At 36.8% G+C, this 23,017-nt stretch overlaps 1 protein-coding gene across 1 annotated transcript; it reads right to left on the bottom strand.

The window, feature by feature from the left end:
- Positions 1 to 776: 776 nt before the first annotated feature.
- Positions 777 to 21,195, bottom strand: LOC135774227 (ras-like protein family member 10B). Its single transcript, XM_065284185.2, has 4 exons — positions 20,702 to 21,195; positions 16,756 to 17,127; positions 16,369 to 16,493; positions 777 to 8,148 (listed from the first exon to the last, which is right to left on the bottom strand). The coding sequence occupies exons 2-4, from the start codon at positions 17,041 to 17,043 to the stop codon at positions 7,878 to 7,880; spliced, it is 684 nt and encodes a 227-aa protein (XP_065140257.1). The 5' UTR covers positions 17,044 to 17,127; positions 20,702 to 21,195; the 3' UTR covers positions 777 to 7,877.
- Positions 21,196 to 23,017: the final 1,822 nt, after the last annotated feature.

Below are 23,017 nucleotides of genomic sequence, written 5' to 3'. Positions count from 1 at the left end.
TAACAGAGCAAGGTGTGTGTATTTACTCCTATTTGCTATGATATCTGCATATGTTTGCATATGTGCGAAATGGGTATGGTAGGGGGCCCGACCTCCTATTCTTTCATAGGGCCAAAAAATGCTAGCGGGCGCCCCTGCTCAGCCTCATGTTGTAACAAACCTGTATAAATGTCTTTGTTTTGATGAACACAAAGGAAGATATTTTGAAAAATGTTTGTAACCAAACCGTTCATGGACGCCATTTACTTCCATAGTATTCTTTTAAGTGAATGGGGTCCAAACATTTTGACAAAATTTTCATTTTTGGGTGAACTATCCCTTTAAGCACAAATTCACTTAAATTGTATATTTATTTTCATTATATTTCATCATTGTATATTTATTTTTTAGTAAATATTTTTGCTTATCAAGGAAACACAGCTTGATTTAAGAATTTTTAGATATTTCTACTGTAATTAAGACAAAATTACTAGATAAGAAAGTCATGTTTTTGCCGTGTATATCTAAAAAAAAAAGATTTGTTTGTTCAACTTTAAAAAAATACGTTTTCGTGTTGCCTTAACATTTTAAGGTTATTTAACTTAAACTTTTAGTTGATTTAACCTTTTTACCAAGTTAACTAATATTATTTAACTCAATATTTTAACGCAGCACGGACACTTACTTTTTTATGTTTAACATACACATTTTTTTTTACAATGAAGGATGAATTTTTTTTTAACTATATATCAGTTTAGCTGAGTTTTCACAGGCAGGATGATATTTACATACTATTTAAAAGCTTTTAACAAAAAGTCATAAAAAATTAACCTTACCATAAATGACATATTTTGCCAGTTTGATTGTTTACACACATTATTTTATTAGGTAACACTTTCGTTATACAGAACACAGAGCAAAATACGTTTCAGTGCAATTGCAAACATGTTGTTTTGGATAAATATCATAAAGGTAATTATTAATGCTCCAGATGTCTAAATATCAATTTAGGAGATGTTAACTATATGCACTGTTTTGTCAAGATGTTTACATCACCAGTTTCAGCACTAGTTCTAAATAGGCAATCGTTGGCATCTTCTCTGATATGCTTTTGGGCATATCATTTGGTTTTGACTATATCAGTTTTTTTAAAAAGAGTTTTTTGAATTGTTATCGGTGTTAAACAGTGACTCAAAGCAGCTGGTGCCTGAAGAAATGTGGTGATTATATGCTATGATTGCTTACACCAAAGTGTTTTATAGCTTTAGGCAATTAAAGAGAAAAACAGGAAAAAATAACAAGCTGACATCTGAACTATGTGGGTGTTTCACACATTAATATTCATATACACACACGGATTTGTACATAAAAGCTTTGGGTTTACAAAAGAATACGTTTTATTGTTTTTAGCTGAAAATTTGTACCTACATTATAGCTGACAATAACTTTGCCGTTCGTTCACTGAACACACATCATCTTCACTGAGCATCTCTCTGGCATTTCTTTCCTGAAGTCACCTTGTAGTTTGGTGTGTTTGGCTGCTGGCTTTATAAATAACTTCTGGCATAAGTCTGGTGCTATTAATAGCTTTGGCAGAACGGCAGTCTGTCGCTACAGCAGCTGGACCCCCTTGCAACGTCTTCTTGCTCCCCAGGCCTTTCATCCCACCATTACCCTTGTGAATATCTCTAGACTTGTGTCGGTAGAGAGGAGCGATTTGAATATGAAGAGTTTGGTTCCAAACACAATTAATCCATTTTGACTAATTTCGGTAAAACGAGTTTTCTATACCAAGAAAGTGACAAGATGAAAAGCACTATTTTCTGTTACAAACTTTCACATAGCATCTTTAAGTTATAATAACATTAAAATTTAAATCCATAATTTGATTTTCAAAGATTTATTATAAAAACTAATAATTTTTTCCCACAAAATGCAATAGTTATTTTTTTTCAAAATGCTTTAAATCTATTGAATCAATATATAAATGTGCATTCATCTTTGCCATGTTATATTCATTTTTAGTTGACTAGTGGTATACACTGATTAAAATAAATAAACATTAATGGCATTAATCAAAACACTTATTTTGTCATATTAAGAACACTCTCATTGCTGCTGTCATCCTTGGGACGCCGTCCCTGAACTTTTTTGACAGCGATCAGCTGTAAAATGTTTTGGTCCTGCTCGATTTTTGTTGACTTTTAGTAAAATAATGGAAAGTTTTCATAAGATCCCCTGGGGTCAATGTGTTAGCAACAGCCGACATTTTCCCTTCGCCCGAGTGCCTCTCACGTAAATTATTTGATTTTGATGGCTTACAATTCTTCCCCGCCACAGAAAACCACCACAGGTTTATCAATGCCAACAAAAGTATTATTTTGTTTTTGTTTGTTTGTTGATCACGAAGTACAAAGTAGATGAGAAAAAGTAGGATTCTGTGTGTATTCAACGCGCCCCCATTGTTGTTTACAATGCGTGGAATGATGCGCTGTGATTTGTTGAGCAGATTTATTGCATTCTGCAGAGAAGGAAGACTGCCGTTTATCTTATTTTGGGAAAAAAGGGAGAAAAGATGATGGAATAATAGGGCTGGGTATCGATTCAGATTTTCCAGATCGATTCGATTTCGATTCACAAGCTACCAAATCGATTCGATTTCGATTCTCGATTCAATTTTCGATTCTGGTTCTCGGACCGGTTTTTATACTCTATTCAACTCAATGAATATAGATTTAATACAAATACTATATTAATAAAAAGAACAGTGAACAACAGCAGGTTACAAGTGGGTAATTAATAAAATCGACGAAGCACCTGAAACCGCCATTTTAAGCACTGAATGAATGAATAACAGGCTTGCCTCTTGGTCCTTGGTAACATGCGCTAGGCAAAAAAGAGGGTGACATCTAGTGAAGAAGACTAATAATTTGATTAATGTTAATCTTTCGTTCAATGTTTGCAGAAATAAATATGAAAGAAAAAAATCGATTCTGCTCTTTGAGAATCGATTCTGAATCGACCACGTTTTAAAAAACGATTAATCGAAAAATCTATTTTTTTGCCCAGCCCTATAGAATAACACAGCGAAAATTGTATTTTGCATAAAATGAAGAATTTACTTTTAAAATTGACCTGATATAATACTGATTTGGTGGTAACTTATTATTTTAAAAATGTCGTTTATCGTGTTTTGGATCCAAACTCTTCCTATATTCTTCATATGAGCTAAAATTAAATTACCTATTTTGTCAGAGAATGGTTGAACAAAACTAAGTTACTATTTTTTTCACATTTTCAAGGTTGATAGAAGCACTGGGCACTCCATTATAACACTTAAACATGGAAAAATATGATATGTCCCCTTTAAAAGAAAAACTTAAAGGAGAAAAGTTTTTAACATATTTATGCCTTGCGTTTTTGTAATCTGTACAAATTAAAGATATGTACTTAGTTATTGGACTATATTGGTGTTTTAAAGAAAAGAAGCATGCTTACAACATTAAAAATTAATAATTAGCCAACAGGCTAATAACAAAACAGATTTAGTTTACACACTGTGCAGCTCTTATCTCAAAATTAGGTCATATTTCCCTTTTCATTTTAACAATCAATGATTTCTGAGGTTCTTTATCCTGTGGAAACTTGTAAAATAATGTATTTTCTGTATTTTAATGGCTGAATGACCAGCATCCCGGTTTAAAACAATAGGTTTAAAGCACACGCTCTGGACGTCCATCCCTCAAAGCCTCAGTTTGGACTCTACATGGCGGCGGACTGAATAAGGCGTAAAGTAGCAAAAAAAAAAATGAAAACTAGCATTTTTTTAGTTTATTGTGGATTTATTATGTACCCAGTTTCCTCTGTTTGAAATTTGCTGTATTTTCTTGGGGGGCTTGTACAAATGTAATAATTTAGCTTAATATGAAATGAAGCCATTAATTTTTACCATGTTTTGTACATTCCAAACATTTAAAATGCTTTATTAAAACTGAAATTAATTGCATCACATGATGATTGGCTTTAGTTCAAACTCATCCAACTACACTGTAAAGCCTTGGTTTATACTGTACCAGCTATGATTCACACATTGTGTTATAGAATAAATGTAGTGCATAATAACTACAGTAGAAAAGCGTACATTACAAGAAAATGCTAATGTGTGTATTTGAATACTCTCAGCAAACATAGCACAGAAGAGATTGTGTTTTCAGTATCTGTGCATTTATTAGACAGCTGGCCACTTTAGACGTTGACATTTGTACTGAACATGTATTTGTTCATACAGCGCTGTGTAACACAAGCTTCATACACTCAAAAAATGCTAGGTTGTTATTTTTAAACCAGGTTTGGGTCAAAAAGTGATATTTTATGTGGTTTTCAGTGTTAAACATTCAATTGTGTTGGAGAAGAGTTAGCTATTTTTTAGTTTTGTTCAGAAGTGTAGTGCCTGTGCTTAGGCTGTATACGGATATGTGTTGCTTTATCATATAAACAATGACTGTTTAAAGTCAATGCCAGCACTGAGCTCAGTTTCTTCACACTTACATACAGATGAGTCACATTGTCTGTTTCTGTGACTTGTAAACAAAACATAAATGGTAAACACTACTTAAGGTAAAACAGTAGTGTTAAGTGTACTTAAAGGTGGAAAAGAGGATGTTTGTTTTATACATTTTTGCAATATTACTTGAAACTGTCTTTAGTAAATGATAAAAGACAATTTATTAGGTGCACTGAAAGTAATAATATTAATATACGTCATCTGTGCACAAGATAAGGCCTTAAAAACATCAGCCAATTGCTCTTGCGGTCATCGCAATCATCATTGGCCCTCTGGCTTGTCAATCACTGCCATTACAATCCTTGTGAGAGCGTTCACGCTCCAGTAACTTTACACAGGCGACGCATAGCGCATGAAACTCCGTCTTAAGTTTCGGTTTGTTTTCATTGTCGATCCTGCTTTCCTCCTCGAATTTGCACCATGGAAGAGAAAAAACCCGAAGTAGGACGCAAAAGAAAGACTTTTTTAAAGCCGCTGGGAATAGGAGAAAATTGTCAGAAGAACGTAACTTAATGTAACCAGAGTCGTTATTGGAGAAACATTTCAACGCTGGAGAGCAATGAAGGAACAGAGAGGTGTCAAGACAGACGCGCAGTTCGCAAAAAATCTTTGAAGAAATTATTCTTTCTTCGTGGATGTAATTATTGTTGTACTGTTATTCAGGTATATTGACGTTGTTATTGTACTGTAGTTGTAAGGCAGTGACCAGTCTGCTACATGCTAGTTGAAATGGGAGTAAGTTAGCGTCGACTGATCTAACGTTTTAACGTCTTATGTGTTTATCATCATATCATTTCACACAATAAATTCACTGACGCGACACAGCATATGCCTGTGGCAAACAAACACTCGTTCGTGCACGAGTTTAGGAAGGCGTTCCCTAGAAATGAGCTGTGAAGGCGGGAGGCTGTTCTTACGCATGCGCTCATTTAAAAAATTCAGTAACTGTTTTTGGATTCTCGGTCGGTGAAAAACATCCTCTTTTGCGCCTTTAAATATTAAAGACAATGATAAACATTTAAGTTCTGATTAATTGTAATTTATAAATATTATTTACTTAAAATTTTGAGTTGGTTTACTTTAATCATTTTAGGTAATCGATTTTCACAAAGGGTTAAAACAACCTAGCATTTTGGGTTGAAACAACTCAGCATAGGTAAATTACAACCAGTCGGGTTGGGTTCATCCCATTATACCTAATGCTGGGTTAAGAGAAAATAACCAGGGCTGGGTTTCCCGATAACGATTGAACTTAGCACTTAAGAGCGCTTTCTACGAGCTACTAAACGAACATTCGTTGTTCATTTACGTGTGTTTCCCAAAGATGCACATGAAACGATCGCTCGCAGCTGAGTTTTAAGTGCTACTTACGAGTCGCTATCTGTTTGTCAAGCGCTAAAATGTCACCAATAGAATGACTCGAATTTGTAGCTGTTTAGGCTAATGATCTTGAGCCGATGTGCACTAATATTTTTTATTATATTTTTTATTATTGTTTAATGACCTTTTAAATGTTTTAAAATTGTTCATAATGAAATATTCTTGTCCATATTTAGTTAGGACTCGTCCCACTGCAAAATGCCTTCTGCATTTTATATTATAGTTTAGATTATTATTATTATTATTTGTTGTTTATTATCTTTGTTTATTTATTATTATGGATTATTGCATTGTACAGTAAATATTTATTTGGTTTCTTTAATCAGATGCCATACCCGTCAAAATATTTTTTTACTGTAGCCTAGATGAATTATAGCAGCAATTGGTAGGAACCATTTATCAGTTTGCTAGTACCAACTTTTACTTTTGTCTAGTCATTTAAATTTGATTTCTCATTTGAACTTTAAATATATTATATTAAAGTAATTTAAACAAATAAAAAAGAAAACCCAAATAAATAAATATACATTTAAAACATTACATTATCGTCATTGCAGGAGTGCAATTTGCTGGTTGTCCTGTAGGTGACCTTGTAACTCTGTTGTCTTACGATGCACTTATGAATGAACGATTACTCCAGAGCACTCGTAGATCTACGATGATTTTCAAGTGCAACTTAAGTTACGAAGCTTTTGGGAAACGGCCCGTAATTCTAAGATGATTCGTACGATCGTTTTTACGATCTACTTAGCCTTACGATGCTTTTGGGAAACCCGGCCCAGACTGATCTCACAGAAACTCATGTTAGTCACGAAAAAATGTATTAATTTATTTGTGTCCATGGCACGAAATTAATTTTTTTACGTGCCTAGAGCACAAATGTCTTTTTTGTGTCACTTCGCGAATGTCTATAAATAGTTTTTCGTGTCGGTGGCACGACTTTCTTTTTTCGTGTCATTTTATGTATTGTTTTCTCATTGTTTTTTCCTAGTTTCTTACTATTCTCACTAGTTTTTTACTTTGTTACATTTTTAGACATCCAAACCCCAACTCCAGGCGAGGATAGTTTTAAACGCGAAAGAAAAACATGTAGAAACCAATACATAAAAGTACATCCAAACCCCAAATCTAACCCCAACCGACAATGATTTAAAATAGGAAAAAAACCGAGAAAACAATTCATAAAAAGACACGAAAAAGAAAGTCGTGCCACAGACATGAAAAAAAAAACATTTGTGGTCAAGACACGAAAAAAGCGTAATTTTTTATCAAATATTTTGTGACTGAAACACGACTTTCTGTGAGATGATGTTGAAAATAACCCAGCATTGTGTTTAAGTGTAGTCACAGTTATATGTTAAGAAAAGAAAGACATATTTTACTTCTCTCACAAAAACACTTCCCAGGCCCCAGACCTATCCATAAAAATGGGATCAGCAACACATAAAGATTTAGATATTGACTACAATGCTTCAAAATACCTTGGCATATGAATCTTTTAGGATAAGACACAGTATCAAGTGTCCACAGAACATGCAGTCTCTGTCTAATTTGTGTTCTGTGGAGTATTGCAGAATAAGCGCTGGGTTCCAGTTCTGGTTTAGGGGGTTCCTAATACAGGAACGCTTTTGTTAACGGGTGCTGGAAGATCCTTTAACATTGGCTCAGCATAAGCATAGGTCAGTGCTGTCCTAGCCTGAAGATAAGGAATGACAAAGAGTTATTGTGCTGTTATATTATCTTTGCTGCCTTTGGCTGGCTTTTTCCAATTTTGGATTTCCAGGGTAAAAGGGCAGAGATGTCAGTTGCGTTCTTCCATCAGGCATCAGGCTTTGAATCTTTAAGGGGGAATCCCTGTTTTTGACCATGTCTATCCACTAGCAACATCCCAAATGTGAAGTTCCTTAGCAAGATTTTTGACCAGGTAACCATGGAGCAACGACAGCCTGGAATGTCACATCAGGACACAGCGCTCTCTCCTGAGCGCTCGTTGGAAACGGATAGTGGCATGGACGTGTTTGCACCGGGCGCATCCCACGCTTCGGAGAGCCTCTCCGAACAGTAAAAGAATGTGCCAGTTGAACTTTGCCGAACACTCCACGTATCCGCACTTCCAGCTCTTTCGGACCAAATCAGATATGCTGTGCCGGGGAAGCACGCGACCTCGCTGCAGATCACGCTTGTTGCCGACGATCAGAATAGGAGTGGCGCCGGAGCCCATGACCCTGTAAAAAAACAAATCCACACATCAGACATTGAAAGGGACATGTGTGCCCAAATATAAAAAGCTGGGGGTCTATAATGTAGATTTTTCTATAGCTAATTGTTAAATGTTTACATGTGGATCAACCCGCACAAAGAAAACTGAAAGATGTGAAACTACGTACTGAAAGCTATAAAAAAGTAATGGCCTGATATCGAACCTAGGCTTGGTTAAAAAAAAAGCTTAATTTTTTAAGTTATTTTAAGTCAAGTCTTAAGCTCTTTCAGTGAGTCATGCAAATTACAAAGACCACAGATTGCTTTAAAATAAAATGAAACAGTACACTGCAAAAAAAAAAATTCAAGAAAAACAAAATCTTAGTATTTTTGTCTTGTTTTCAGTTAGAAAATCTAAATATCCAATGGGGTAAGCAAATTTTTCTTGAATTTTTCTTGAATTTAGTGTTTTAGAATAATGTTAAAGATTTTTTGCTTATCCCATTGGCAGATTGTTTTGCTTGTTTTATGCACAAAATATCACTTAAATTTGATATTTTTGGTCTAAAAAGTAGACTTATTTTCTTGGGTCGTTTTGCTCATCAAGAAAAAACACTTTAATTTAAGAATTTTTTGATATTTTTACTGAAAACAAGACAAAAATACTAAGAACATTTTTCTTGAAAATAATTTTTTGCAGTGTAGGTCTCATTCACAAATGATTGTGTATGTTTTACGTATTTATATACATATTTGAACTTCTCACAAAAACTTTCTGCCTAATTTACAACCTGTGCGTAAGCTCCTAAATTTGTTTTTACATAAGTGATTTTGGAGGTTTTAAATGCACAAGGTTGGCAATTTGCAAAATACATGCCCAGAAAATTTTAGCGCAGTTTGTCACCGAAGCAAAAGAGCTTGAAAAGAAATCCATGATCATTTATTATCTGTAAAGTTCTGTTTTGCTTTTCATTTTCAATTTGGGAGGTTTCGCTGTCGGTGGAGGAAGCCAGATGTGCTGTGTCCACCGGGGTAACATTTATTGGTAAAAGAAAAAAGAAATAAATGAGATGGATTCTTCACGTCATGTGAACCAATGTGCATCATGCGTGATGTCAAAATACGAGCCTGCTTCAGATGCATTAAAGGGGTTTATGATAAAAGAGCCGCACTTGTTTGCCAGATACTCGCTTAACCCTAATAAGTCCCTTGGGGTCAATCTTACCCCCAAGTCACTTTTCTTTAGTTAAAAAACATGGTTCCCTTCATCTCAGTGGAATAAGATTTGGTGACTTTTCTAGACTATCTGTTAGTATTCATATAAAAAAAACGTTGATTCGGTCATTCTAAAGATGTGTAAAACAAATTTACCAAAAGAGGCCCTTTGGGGGTAAAAATGACCCCAATTAAAAATGAAAATCCTTTTTTTCTTTTTATTTGTCAAAAAAATCAATGCATCTAGAATAAATCTGAAAATTTTTTACACAAAAATGTAGACCTGGTACTAGAGCACAAATGCAATATAGAAAAGACATGCTCAAACACACACGTGCACACACGTACACACACAGACACACACACTTACATTCAGTCAAATTTTGTAAAAACAAAATGCATCAAAAACTACAAAAAAATTCTACTATTTGAAATACTATTTATTTTTAATGTCCTTTCTAATGTTTATATATACATAAATTCACAAAATGTATCACTAAAGTAGTGATGTGAGCAGTGAAATGAATGGGGCTCTATGGGCCTCTGATGATTTATTTCCTAAACTGTAATTCTTTTATGTTTTTTCTAAACACCAGATTACCAAATTTAACACATAACATATAGATCAATATGTAAAAACAATTTAAATAAAATTTAGATCATAATTTATGTGAAATTTTCAGAAATATTTGATATTTTACAGGCAAGCTAATGGTGTAGATGAGCAATTTAGTGGTAAACGGGTATAAAAGTACTTCATATCTCCCAAAACACAACATTGCTGTATAGATGGGAGGTAAACAAAAAAATATATATATATATTATTTGTATTATTGAAAATGTATATATTTTTTGTAACCACTCTTTCAATATCTGGGGTCATTTTTACCCCCAAGGAACTCTAACGTATACAAGAAAATAGGGGCTTATGAGGGTTAATCTCATGTAGTTTAGTGTTATGTGAGTGTTTTGCGAGTATTTTATGAACGTGAGCGTCTTTTTTTATCATAAATCCTTTGACGTGTGTGCAGCAGACATGTATTTTGACATCACAAGTGATGCACATAGGTTCACGACGCGAAGAACACATATTTTGAAATGACGAGCAACACACAACACACTCCGAACACATGTTTATATATACGTATTGATATTTTTTATTGATATTTTACATACTTATTGATATTTCTATTACTATTACATTTTACATCCTATTTTTACATTCTATTATAAATACTACATTTTGGGCCCTATCTTGCACCCAGCGCAATTGACTTTGTCAGTGACGCATGTATCATTCGTATTTTGCACCGGCGCACAGCGGGTTTTTCCCTCCACAGATACACGTCGGCAAACTAGGGAATGAACTCCCTGGGGCGGTTCGGCACAAAAAAGGAGGCATGTTCCGGCGCAAACCATCCCTGATGCTATTTTGCAGTTTCAAAAAACAATTGCGCCACTGACCAGAAAAAAAAAGTTTAAAGTCAGTTGCGCGTGGTTCATTATGCTATTTTAAGGGCGCATGCTTGACCATAATGTATAGCGTGCACAACGCGCACACACTTTGCATCTAATCTACACAGATGCAACAGTTATTTTTGCAAATCATAAATTGTTACACTTAAAAATATTAATACACGAGATAAGGGGAATCATTGTGGTGAGCATTGTGGTGATAGTTTTTATTTATTGTGTGGCTGCGTTAAAAAAATTCTCATGCAAATAAAGATTAAAATATTTTCATAAGTTTGTTGTGTGGCTGTATTACGTTTATTTTATGTAAATAATAATTAAAATGTTTTCATAAGAAACCTTAATGTATATGAACTTGATTTGTAAGAGTACTTTGGGGTTGGACCTTGCTTGCGTTTCTTGGGTCCGATTTCAAAGCCCCCAAACCCTTTCAGCGGTGAGGGTGGACGCAGCGATGTCCTCTGCTGGCGTCAGGTCATGTGTGGAGGCAGATCCACCTCCCGTTACACGGCGTGCCCGATTTATGCTGGCACGCTTGGGATTCCCCCGTCTTCTGACATCATTGTAGCGCTTGGCGCAATGATGGGGATGCCAGCTGATGAGACTGTGGCTATTTCCTCCCACGCCTGTTTAACCTACGCTGATTTGTGCGGGTTTCTTCTATCCCTATACAAAACAACTTCTCTGTCTTTGACTGCTCTTACAAGAACGTCAGTCTCCTTGGCTGTGAACCGCTCCTGGCGTACGCCTGGTAAATCCGTCATAATAATAGCAACCCGCCATGGAACTTGCGCCCTTGCGTTTAAAGGGAATGTTGGATAGCGTTCTGATTGGTTTATTTGACGTTACGCCCAAACCACACCTATGAATAATGAACCTACTTCAGACCAACCCCTTATTGATTTGCGCCCGGTGCAAGAGTTATTTCTCCCGCTGGGAAAATAGCAACAACGCCCAAGATCCGCCCACAAACTCACTTGCGTGTTGCGCTTCGCACTTGCGTTTCAGATCGTTAAAATAGGGCCCTTACAGTCGATCAAAAATAAACTTTAAATTCTATTTGAAATTTGAATCACATTATTGAAAGTCAGAGAGCTGAGCTTTGAATCAATATGAATTTTGAAGTCTCTCCATTAAAGCAGCCTTGCAGTGACAGCCATAAAGACAAGAAGTCATATTATGTACGGAGAGTTGTGTTATCAGCCACTGTTCAAAAGATCCCAAACTGCAGCATATGTCTCTTCCCCTATCTCTACCTGAGATGACCACTATCTCTGACAACCTTTAAAAAAAATGGATTTTCAAATGATTCACATCACTGGGCCAGAAACTTGCTTTTCACAGCGCCTGAACAAGCTGATAAACTCTCGATCAAAGCTAAAAACTGACCCTTTTTTAGAAGCCAAAAAACAGCTCAGTTTGTTGTGTTCGCAAATACATGGCTTCCAAAACATGGGTATTCAAATGTTGAATGTTTGATGTAGACCATGGACTGTCAATCAGAGGGTGACTGTGGGTCTTGAAATGACAGAAACCACCAGCACTGTCTATCAGTCACGTCCAGCTCGGACACCGATTGAAATCAAAGATTGAAATCATAATAAAATGAATGGCTAAAATCAGACTCATTATCTCAGAATTTGATTTTAAACTTTAGTATGGTTATTACAAACTGGGTCACATATAAAAAGAATGTTGTCATAATTGTGCTGCTTTTTCTAACATATTTAGACATTTGTATCTATTTATAATTGAACTATTGTTAGAAAAGGTCTGGATGAATGAATACAGTGTGGATACCTCTCTATTATAGACAGATATATAAACAATATCCACTTCAAGTTTATAGACAAAATAGTATTGAAATATTTGCCTGCAAACTTAATTTTTAGCAAGTGTTACAACTAACCCCCTGCCTGTTACAATTAACCCCACCTATGGGGTAAGTTGTAACGTTTGCACTTCTGTCACGTTTGGTGTAATTGTCCAAGAATGGTAAGTACTAAAAACAAACTTCAAATGTTCATTTGTAGAAGAGATGTGTGTGTTGCTTGTTTAAAAATATAATTAATAAAACTCAAATATTTTTTTGAATGATTGAGCCAAAAACAAAAAGTGTTAGGTTGTGCTCTGATCTTCCCTAGTCTAATACCCAAACCATAAATGATAAAAAGTGTGTTTATATAATTAAAAACAAAGCACATTCATTTATTTATTGACTCTGTCTTAGATGATTTTCACTTAACTTCTCACAATGCATTCTGGGATTGCATTGAAATGGGAAGCAAGCGATGCTGTCTTAGCATTTACATTTATTCATTTGGCAAATGATTTAATATATTTGGCAAGAAGAGGTTAAAAGTTAGCCTTGATGTCTATGTGAACGATGTTGTGAGCGATCGCAGTGCTGTGACGTATTTCCGAGTCTGACTTGCACAGATAAATAGTTCACCACTAAACTAGTAGTGTGGACTAAATAACATCAATTTCGATTGGATTACATATTAACGTTATTATTTTTGGCACAGCCTTGCTTTAGGAACACATCTATGATGCCTTTAATACCAGCTTTTGGAGACAGATCTACAGATTTAGCGATATATTCAAATGAGATGAGAACATGAACCGGCAGGAAAGTTATTGTCTTTTCAGGGATCAATGAACTGTTGAGATTGCTCCCAGACTCTGTTTTCACAGGCGGGAATGATACTGTAGCCAGGAGTCTCATTTCTATTAGTTTTTAGCAGATCGGATCAGTGAATCAAAACGCTTCACACTTTCTCATTGTGTAGTGGATGCTGTGAGGTAGTGTCAGTCCAAGGTGACTTTATTGTGCTCTGGCTGGATCGATAAGACATGAATGGTTGTCATCGGAACCGTCTGCCTCACCCCACGAGCCTTGACGCAAACACAACGTGACAGCTGACGCCGTTGATAACAATAAATCAATCTTTAAATGACAGACTTGGCAATCACACCAACACTGACTGTTTAAGCCAATCGCTGACTGAGTTTAAAGGTGCCGTAAAACTGTATTTACCTAGGCATAGATGGATAAAAGTGTTCTGGTAATAATATATCGTGAGCCTCGATGAGCCTATATACATCATAACAGAGGATATTAAAGAAATAGCTCACAAAAAAAGAAAAATACCGCAATATAAGATGATAACATGGCAACTTTAATACAATTATTCACATGTTCTCCACTGAAGAAAGGAAGTCATATACATCTACACTCTCAGAAAAAAACCTTTTTAAAAGTTGCTAATATGTAGCATTTAGGTACAGATATGTTTCAGATCACCGCAATGATTGCACATCTCTCTTAAAAACACAAGGGGAGCTGTAGAGCCTGTATAAATGAGACAGTATCTAATGGCGCTTCTTGACTGACAGTGTAACGCGATACATTTCAAAAACATTCAGTACCGTGGAAAAACAGAATTTAAAGAAATGCTGCAAAACTGAAGTATGAATTGCCAGTTAAAACATACATTTCCAAAACATAGCAATTCCAAATTTAGGGAAGTATAGAATGCTATTCTTAAGGATCTGTAAGGAATCGATTTAGCCATCAAACACTTCCATGCTTTCTTTATTTAAAGACTGTTACATAAGTAGTTACACGAGTAAGGATTGTGGCACAAAATAAAACGTGGCTCTTTTTAAGCGGAAAAAATTTGAACTATAGGTGGAAGAGCCCTTATGCTGCGTTCAGACCAGCCGCGGTAGGGGCGTCAAGCGCGAGTGATTTCAATGTTAAGTCGTAAAGATGCGTTGACGCACATCTGGAGGTCTCGCGGCACAAATGAGGCATTTAGCGCGGCGCGGTAGACGCGATTCAGCCTCATTTGCGCGTCTAGTTCGGGCGAATGCCGCGAATTGAGCGTTGCTGCGGGAAACGCTCCACGTTAACCAATCATGAGCTTGCTCTAGTAATGACTTGATTACATGACGCGTGCGGAGTCGCAGAAGCCTATGGAAGGCCCTCCCATGACGCTAATTTCCGTGTGAATGTCTCGATGACTAGAATTTCACGCGCAGATTAAGTGAGTAAGCTCAAAATGTTCAAGTGGCAAACTAGATGCGGTAGATGCATCACACAAGCTGGTGTAAACCCACGGTTAGTTTGCAGCACTTCGACCTCGGCGCGCAGTAACATCAATTGAGTTGCAAAAGCCGCTAAACACCACCTCCATCCAATAATGAGATAATGATATTACCTGAATGCTCTCGCTTCAAATCCCATTAATCCCGGCCTCACGCCTTTTAGAAATACCGGTTTGTTGGCATAATCCATTAAGAGTCGGATGTCAGGGGCTGTTTACACTTGGTATTAAGATGTGTTTTCATCGATCGGATCACAAGTGGACGAGAGAGACACATTACGTTTACACCTGGTATTTAAATCCGTCTCTTTTCTCCGCTTTCGAACACTTCTGTCCTGAATACTGTGAGGGGGTGGTCTGTGAGACGGTGGGTGAGTCCCTCTGCTGTCATTTAAACGCGAGCGGGAGTAATTATGAGTTTATATGGACGCAAACTAATATTATGTCACAGTCCACTGCTTGTTTAGCAAGTAAACATGTTGCACAGCATTTTGTACGTTTATATGTTGGAGCTTTCTCTGAATTTTAGCGCAATTGATGAAATAGGATCGCACAACTTTCACACGCTTTCAAAACGAAACTACGGAGATCAACCGCTTTAGGTTTATCAATGAAAGGCTAAAAATAGCGCTGTTCACCGTATGTTCATGCCAGAAGTCAAAAACAGACGTAAAACTTGTGTTTAATACCTCAGATTAGATAAATAGGTGGAGAGAAGGCGGTCGCGTGTGGCTGTTCGAACACATTCAACTACATATGCGTTCCGCAACTCCAAAGTGATCCGATCGAAAGTGGTTTCGACTACCTCTGGATGTGGTTGAAAGTGGTCGAAAGTGGACGAGCTCAAAACGTTTTGAACATCGTTTACACCTGGCATTAACTTCGTCCACTTGTTATCCGATCGACGAAAACGCATGTTAATGCCAAGTGTAAACAGCCTCTCAGATGGTTTTGCATCTTAGCCCTTCAATTGTCTTTCTCTCTCACTAATGTCTGAAAGAAGCGCTTTTATTATGTGTTAATGAATTCAAATAGCACCTTACCAAAAGTGTTGACACATGCATAACAAGTCTAACAGTGAATGACATCAAGGAAAATCCAGAAATAGCTGCAATTAGGCATCAAATCTGGTCACAAAGCAAAGTCTTCCCCAAATCATCTTAAATGGATGTTTGATGATGACGACGACGACATTACATGCACTTTGCAATCAGTGGAAAGGAAAGGCCTTCCTGTTGATTTTGGATGCTAAGTGATACAGGGATGACCCAGTGTGCTGCTGACAGCCTGTGATTACACAATCTCCTTTTCTCAGTGTAATTACACCAACCTTCACACATTGAAAAGAGGAAGAAACTGGGAATACAGTTGTATTGAAAAGAAAAAAAAAGCCGGGGGGTGAAAAGCAGATGAGAAAGCATGAAGGAATAAAGAAAAGGACCACACCTGGTCTCCAAGATCTGCTGCCGCATGGTCTTGACGTACTCAAAGCTGTCGAAACAGCAGATGTCATAAACCAGGATGTAGACGTGAGCGCTTCGAATGCCTCGACAGCAAACGTCTGACCATTCCTGTGCAGACACAGCACGCGTCTATCAACACAATCTTAGCTGCAAGATTTATGAGCTGACAGACTGCACGTCACAGTTGCAACAGTCAATTCAAAGAGGTACAGGAAGTCCATTAATAGGTATTATAGGGATAATGTTTACACACACTGACCTATTGTAGCGAGTGTATGTGTCCTTACTAAATGCATAACCTATGTGATAAACCTTGACTTGATACATAATCAGACTTCTGTACATTGTTTTGGCACATCGGTCACCGTACCTGCAGGGAGCTGACGGGAAAGCTGCTGATGGCTGGATAATCTGTGATCTGGAGGTCATGCACGTGACCGTTGAGCACTGCGGCAGAAAGATGCACCCTTCGTGTCTTACTGGACACTGCCACCTCACTGTAGTCATTGCGAAGAAAGCGCTGCACGATGGCTGTCTTGCCCACCCCTTGGGCCCCCAGCACCGCAATCCGAAACGGAGGGGGTGTTGCCCTGCTTCCGGCTCGTCCCCGGTGGGCCGGCCCGCCCTCCCTGTTCTCGCAAACGGTTGGCCAGTGCATTCAGAGGGGCTTGCGGGCAGCACATAGTCCTGACTGGATCCCAGAGAGCCGTGGTGGCCACAGCACAGTCCCATTCATAGGCCTCTAAAAAGACAAAATTAAATAATTAAGGGGGTCGCACACCGGACGCGCAGCTCAGCGCCGTGTCGAGTCGCATCTAGGACAACTCGGAGGTATCGTACACCGGAAGTGCATATTAAATAGCAAAAGCTTAGTCAGATAGCGTCTACTTCAAAATGTAAAACATTACGTTAGCAGCCAATGTTAATCGTTAATGATTTGGGACAAATATGATGTTATTTAATGTTAAACTATGTGAGTGGCACTCTGTGGCGTGACAGGAATTTGAGCAACTTCCTGAGTCGTAGCTGGGCGCCGTGGACAGGCGCCACCTGTCGGCGCCGGTGTGCATATACTCATAGAAAACAATGTGTTCGATTTTTTTAGAACGGCGCAGCACTGAGCTGCGCGTCTGGTGTGCGACCCCATTTAGGTCCCTATTTTAACGATGTAAGCACATTGTCTAAAGCGCACGACGCAAGGGAACTTAATGCGTGTCCGATTCCACTTTTTCTAGTTTAATGACGGGAAAAATGGCCTTTGCGCCTGGCACACAGTCTAAGAGGGTTGTTCCCATTCTCATAATGAGTAATGGGTGTGTTTTGGGCGTAATGTGCAATATACCAATGAGAGTCTCTTTTCCAATCATCCTAAAAAGCCAGTTGCATTTGCGCCAAGGAGGATTCCCTATTTACATTCAAGCGAAAAAACTGTAAACCGAGGAAGAAGACCACCAGTTTAAGATTGATGTTTAAAAAATGGTGTTGTGTATTTTATTTATTGAAATAGTTATTTGTGTAATTAAAGCTTTGGTTCTCTTTAAAAGTCGTTATTTATCAGCATTTAAAAGGGTTTTATTTTAAAAGTATTTTGCATAAGTAAAAATACTTTATTTGTATCAAACAGGAGATAAAGAATTTACAAATATATGGAGAGTTCAGCACTGGGACAGCGCCCTGAGTGTTTTGAAAAATATTGCTTAAAATGGTAATGGTGATAACTGCGTCGGGCTGAAACTTACTCACTTTCAAACATGGTAAGGAGCGTCACATTTCCGGCTGACGTCAGAGGTATCGCAATGTACATATTAGCTGGCCAATCAGGGACACAGCGCTTTTCAGATCGATGTGTTTTGTACAAAATCAATGCGTTTAAGGAAAGTAGTATATCTGGAGCTACAAAAATGTACGATATGTGGAAAACACAACCTAATCTCACAAATTTCCGTGGAATAGTCACAGAATATTTTGCTCATTTATCCGCGTCATTGTCAAATTTTTCCATGTCTGTACCACGGACTTTCTTTTCTGTGTCAGTTTAACATATTGGTTACACGATTGTTTTTCCTATTTTAAAACCATTGTCGCTTGGACATTAGGATTAGAGTTGGGTTTGGGTTAAGATGTCATTTTATGTAACAGAAAGTGGTTCTAACACCAAACCCAAGCGAGAATGGTAAGAAAATCTGAAAAAACAATCGAGTAACCAATACGTGAAACTGACATGGAAAAGAAAGTCTGTGGTACGGACACGGAAAAATGCGGAGATCCGTGACAATGACACGGATAAATGAGCAAAATATTCTGTGACTATACCACGGAAATTTGTGAGATCAGGCTCGGAAAATAATGTGTTTTTTAACCATAAACCACACAAACACATATTAATTGTGACATTGTTTATTTAGCAATGAAATAGGTGCACTTTAATGAAAGATGTTTGTGCTTGCCTTTATGGTATATTTTGTCATGCCTTGACCCTATATAGGAAGACGATGGTATTTTAATATACTGTAAAATTACTCAGCTGTATACATTTGGGAAGGCATAAGGGTTAACCCACTTGGGTGATTCTCAGAAAATCCAAACTTAAAGGAACAGTATGTAAGAAATTTATATCAATGAATCATAAAATGGCCTTGATATGTCACTAGACATTAAGAAATCATTTTCATTTCAAATACTTATATCACTGACAACAGTGGTCCGGCCAGGATATTGTAATTTAAAAAGTGTAGTTGCAGCCCTCAACTGATGTTTATGTTGTCATTTTGTGTATTGGCCACCAGTACCAGATTGCAGTACCAGTTTTAGCCACAAGTTTTGTTATTGCAATACCAGTTTTGGCCACAATCCTACATACTGTTCCTTTAAAAGTTGTCCGGCATCAGATTTTTTTTAAAAAGCCATTAAAGCCATTTTTGCACATATAAGATTAAGGTCTGAACTTACTATAACCATAATTTTTAAAAATTTACAAATATTTCATATAGAATTATTAATTTTTTTTAGATTATCATTATAAAAAATTATCATTACCGTAACATGATATTACAATAAATATATGCATTTACAAACTTATGTTTCGGTAATGAGAACTAAAAAGTTCAAAACTAAATTTCAACTTTTATCTGAGAAAAAATAAGAACTGCTAACCTGGTAGCCATCTTGAGTGTCACAGTCAATTATCTCCCTTCCAACATTTTTTTTAAATTTTAGTTCCTTGAGGGCTTGAAAAAATGATTGAAAATTGTTGCAGAGGATGAGAAAATTTTTCTTGGACACATTTATATGCCTTATTATTGTCTCTACATTTACCAATGATCACCAAATACCACATGTTTCTTTACTATAAATGTACATGCACTGAAGCTTATTATTTTTTGATTTTTAATTATAAATATTTCCATGTCAAAGAACCCAAATCCATTCATTGACACGTTGCGGTAATGAAAATGTCCCCCTTAAATGTGGAAAAAACAACAAAATTGGTTAGTATGATGTCATTTGAAATCATGTGCAAAATAGTACATGAAGAGATGTTTGTAACTGTATGCTTCTTATTTTTATACTCTTACTTTGCATTTACTTTTTTTTATTAAAATGTTTCATTCACCTAATAGGTCTACTTTCGCGAGAATCACCCACTTATAAAAAAATAGTTTTACATCACTTTATACAAATTTGTCCAGTTTTTTACAAACACATTTAACCAAATAGGTCAAATGCCATTTTTAAAAAGATAAATAAAGTGCTGTGAAAATGAAAAGGACATTAATATAAGATAATATTAGATTAGTTCCAGGCACATTTCAGTGCAGTGCTGTGCTAAATGTAGTATAGCATTTGATAATATTGTATTAATTAACTAATAAGTCTGTTTAATTTTTATGGTTATGTTTATTCACTATGGTCTCTTAATCATATATAGTATCATCCTGTGCTCTTAATGTAAAGCACTTAAACTGGGTCGGTTTAAATGGAGCAAAGATATTTATAGAAAGTGCCACACACAGGCAAACATATTCGACCTACCAACACCTGTGTGAGCTGCTCTTATTAGAGGTATTTCTTATTCTTATAGTTTAAAATGTGTATTCTCAGTAATAAATGCATTAAAAAATAGGCCAAAAGTATAGCCTAATGCATATATAATATAGCTCAAGAATGTTTATTTAGGCTAGTTAAATTTGAGCACGTAAGATAAATATTCTCACATTTTGAATGCCACACCCTTACTAAATGAATATCGATAATGTATAAATGCTGCTTACGTTTCTCCAAAGGCGCAGATGTATAACGCGTACAGAGTGACTCACCTTATAGCCAGGTAAGAAGTTTCATTCATGGTTTCATTTGGGCTGCTGAACACCTGCACGATCTTCTCATCGAGTACTCGCTCTCTGGAGGAATTCAGGTGAAGAAGTAAAGCCGAAACTGTCCTTGTTTCGCGTCAGCGTGCCGCCCGAGTGTTCGTCTGGGGTTGACGGACAGATCCCTGAACTCCTGCGTGTAAAACCTGTGTAGTGGACCGCACATAGACTTTGCGCATCACTGGGTCAGAATCATAGGTTAATTGAATTGAAAAGAGCTGAGAGCCGAGCTTTGGAGCGCAGCAGTGTAGTCTTTCCCCTCTCCGGTGCGTAAATACGCTGCGCGTCAGTCATCATACGAGCTGACAGTAAATACGAGCACGCGTTCGAAGAGCACGTGGGCTGAAAACTAATCACTGACATGATGCGCGTGACATCAGACGTAAAATTAAAACTCGTGTATTTAATTCCGCCGGGAATCATATTGGCGTATCAGCTCGGCTTTTGTCCCGTTACGACTTATTTTGCAACGTGTACACCGTGTAACAACCGACTGAAAGTACCACTGTCTCTTAGCAACCAAATATTTTTCTGCTGTTGCTAAGAAACCACGTCGTTTATACCTGTGCGCATCGCGTCGGTGACCTTATCCAGGTGTGACTGGACTGCAGCTTAGCACTTAAGTACCTGATTTTGCCAAGTGAGAGATGTAGCTAGGTCTAATTGACCCTGTAGATTAGATAAACATAACAATATCCCTATGATCCGAGGAAAATAATAGGTTAATGAATAAAAATGTTGAAGCACCCAACCCCAGTTTTAAGCATAAAAACTTATCCCAAAAATCTGATTGGAAGAATCTTCATTAGAACAATGATATTATGTTACTTGTCAAACTTGTTATGGTTTATGGTTTACTCAGCTAATTGCTTCGTTCCTCTCACACCATCCCCCAAAAATAACTGTTTGTATGAGTTTTTTTTATCTATATCTATCAATCAATATTTATCAAAAAGTGCCAAAAATGTAATTATTTGTTTAGGATACAAAAATGAATTTAAACTGACCTGAAAAGAATCATATGTAGAAGAAACAGTGTTTCACAATGGGCCATTAAATTATTCGAAAATAATGGACACCCAAGTGTCCAAGAGTTAGTTATACCACGGTTACCACAAACATTGCTCTTGTGGATTTTTTTAAGACATTTGATAAGTCAGGTGTGCATTTATCGAAAAATAATGCATAACATTTCTCAACCAATCAGAATAAAGCATTCGACAGCCCCATAGTATAATAAGTGATAATTCTAATACTGCAAGATAAGACCGGTCAGGAGAGTGTTTTTTCATCCTAAAGGGACTTATTTTGCAATAACAACCATCCGGATGTACATTATCTGTCCTATTAGATATTCAACATTTAAGTAGGTGTGAGTGGGGCAAGCGGGGTTAATTGTAACACGGCTACTTTACATATTTATACAGGGCAATGTGTGCAATCTGTGCTTTTGGTCTTTTTCTCTTACTGTAAGAAGATCTCCTGAACGCTTTGATGTGTTTTTTTGAAGGCATGAAAGTAAATTTCTTTGTCTTTTTTTTTCGATTTCTGAGTTGGATGTGCAAGTCACCAAATCCAACCTTATATTTTTTTTTTTATCAATGTCTTGTTAACTTTAACATCATTTTGAGACATGTCAGCTACTTCTAGTAACTGATGGGATTATAACATTTTTACACAGTGGGGTTAGTTGTCACACAGTGTTACAATAAAGCTTAAGGTATACAATGATAATGAAAACAATGTAAATACTATTCGTCAAAATGATAACTATAAATACAAATAACTGACAATTATGATTTTTTGCTCTTAATTGTGCAGCCCTTATACAGTGAGGAAAATAAGTATTTGAACACCCTGCTATTTTGCAAGTTCTCCCAGTTAGAAATCATTGAAGGGTCTGAAATTGTCATCATAGGTGCATGTCCACTGTGAGAGACATAATCAAAAAAAAAAAATCCAGAAATCACAATGTATGATTTTTTAACTATTTATTTGTATGATACAGCTGCAAATAAGTATTTGAACACCTGAGAAAGTCAATATTTGTTAATATTTGGTACAGTAGCCTTTGTTTGCAATTACAGAGGTCAGACGTTTCCTGTGGTTTTTCACCAGGTTTGGCCCACCCCTCCACACAGATCTTCTCTAGATCAGTCAGGTTTCTGGCCTGTCGCTGAGAAACACAGAGATTGAGCTCCCTCCAAAGATTCTCTATTGGGTTTAGGTCCGGAGATTGGCTAGGCGACTCCTTGGTTATCC

This window comes from Paramisgurnus dabryanus, chromosome 5 (assembly GCF_030506205.2).
Source record: "Paramisgurnus dabryanus chromosome 5, PD_genome_1.1, whole genome shotgun sequence".
NCBI lineage: Eukaryota > Metazoa > Chordata > Actinopteri > Cypriniformes > Cobitidae > Paramisgurnus > Paramisgurnus dabryanus.
This window is presented reverse-complemented; position numbering and strand designations above follow the sequence as displayed.

Excerpts from the sequence above, each read along its gene's own strand:
- LOC135774227 (XM_065284185.2), bottom strand. The coding sequence starts at position 17,043 with ATGCACTGGCCAACCGTTTGCGAGAACAGGGAGGGCGGGCCGGCCCAC. Across the intron at positions 16,494-16,755 it reads TTCCCGTCAGCTCCCTGCAG|GAATGGTCAGACGTTTGCTG; the intron begins GTACGGTGACCG and ends GTGTCTGCACAG. Across the intron at positions 8,149-16,368 it reads CAGCAGATCTTGGAGACCAG|GGTCATGGGCTCCGGCGCCA; the intron begins GTGTGGTCCTTT and ends GTTTTTTTACAG.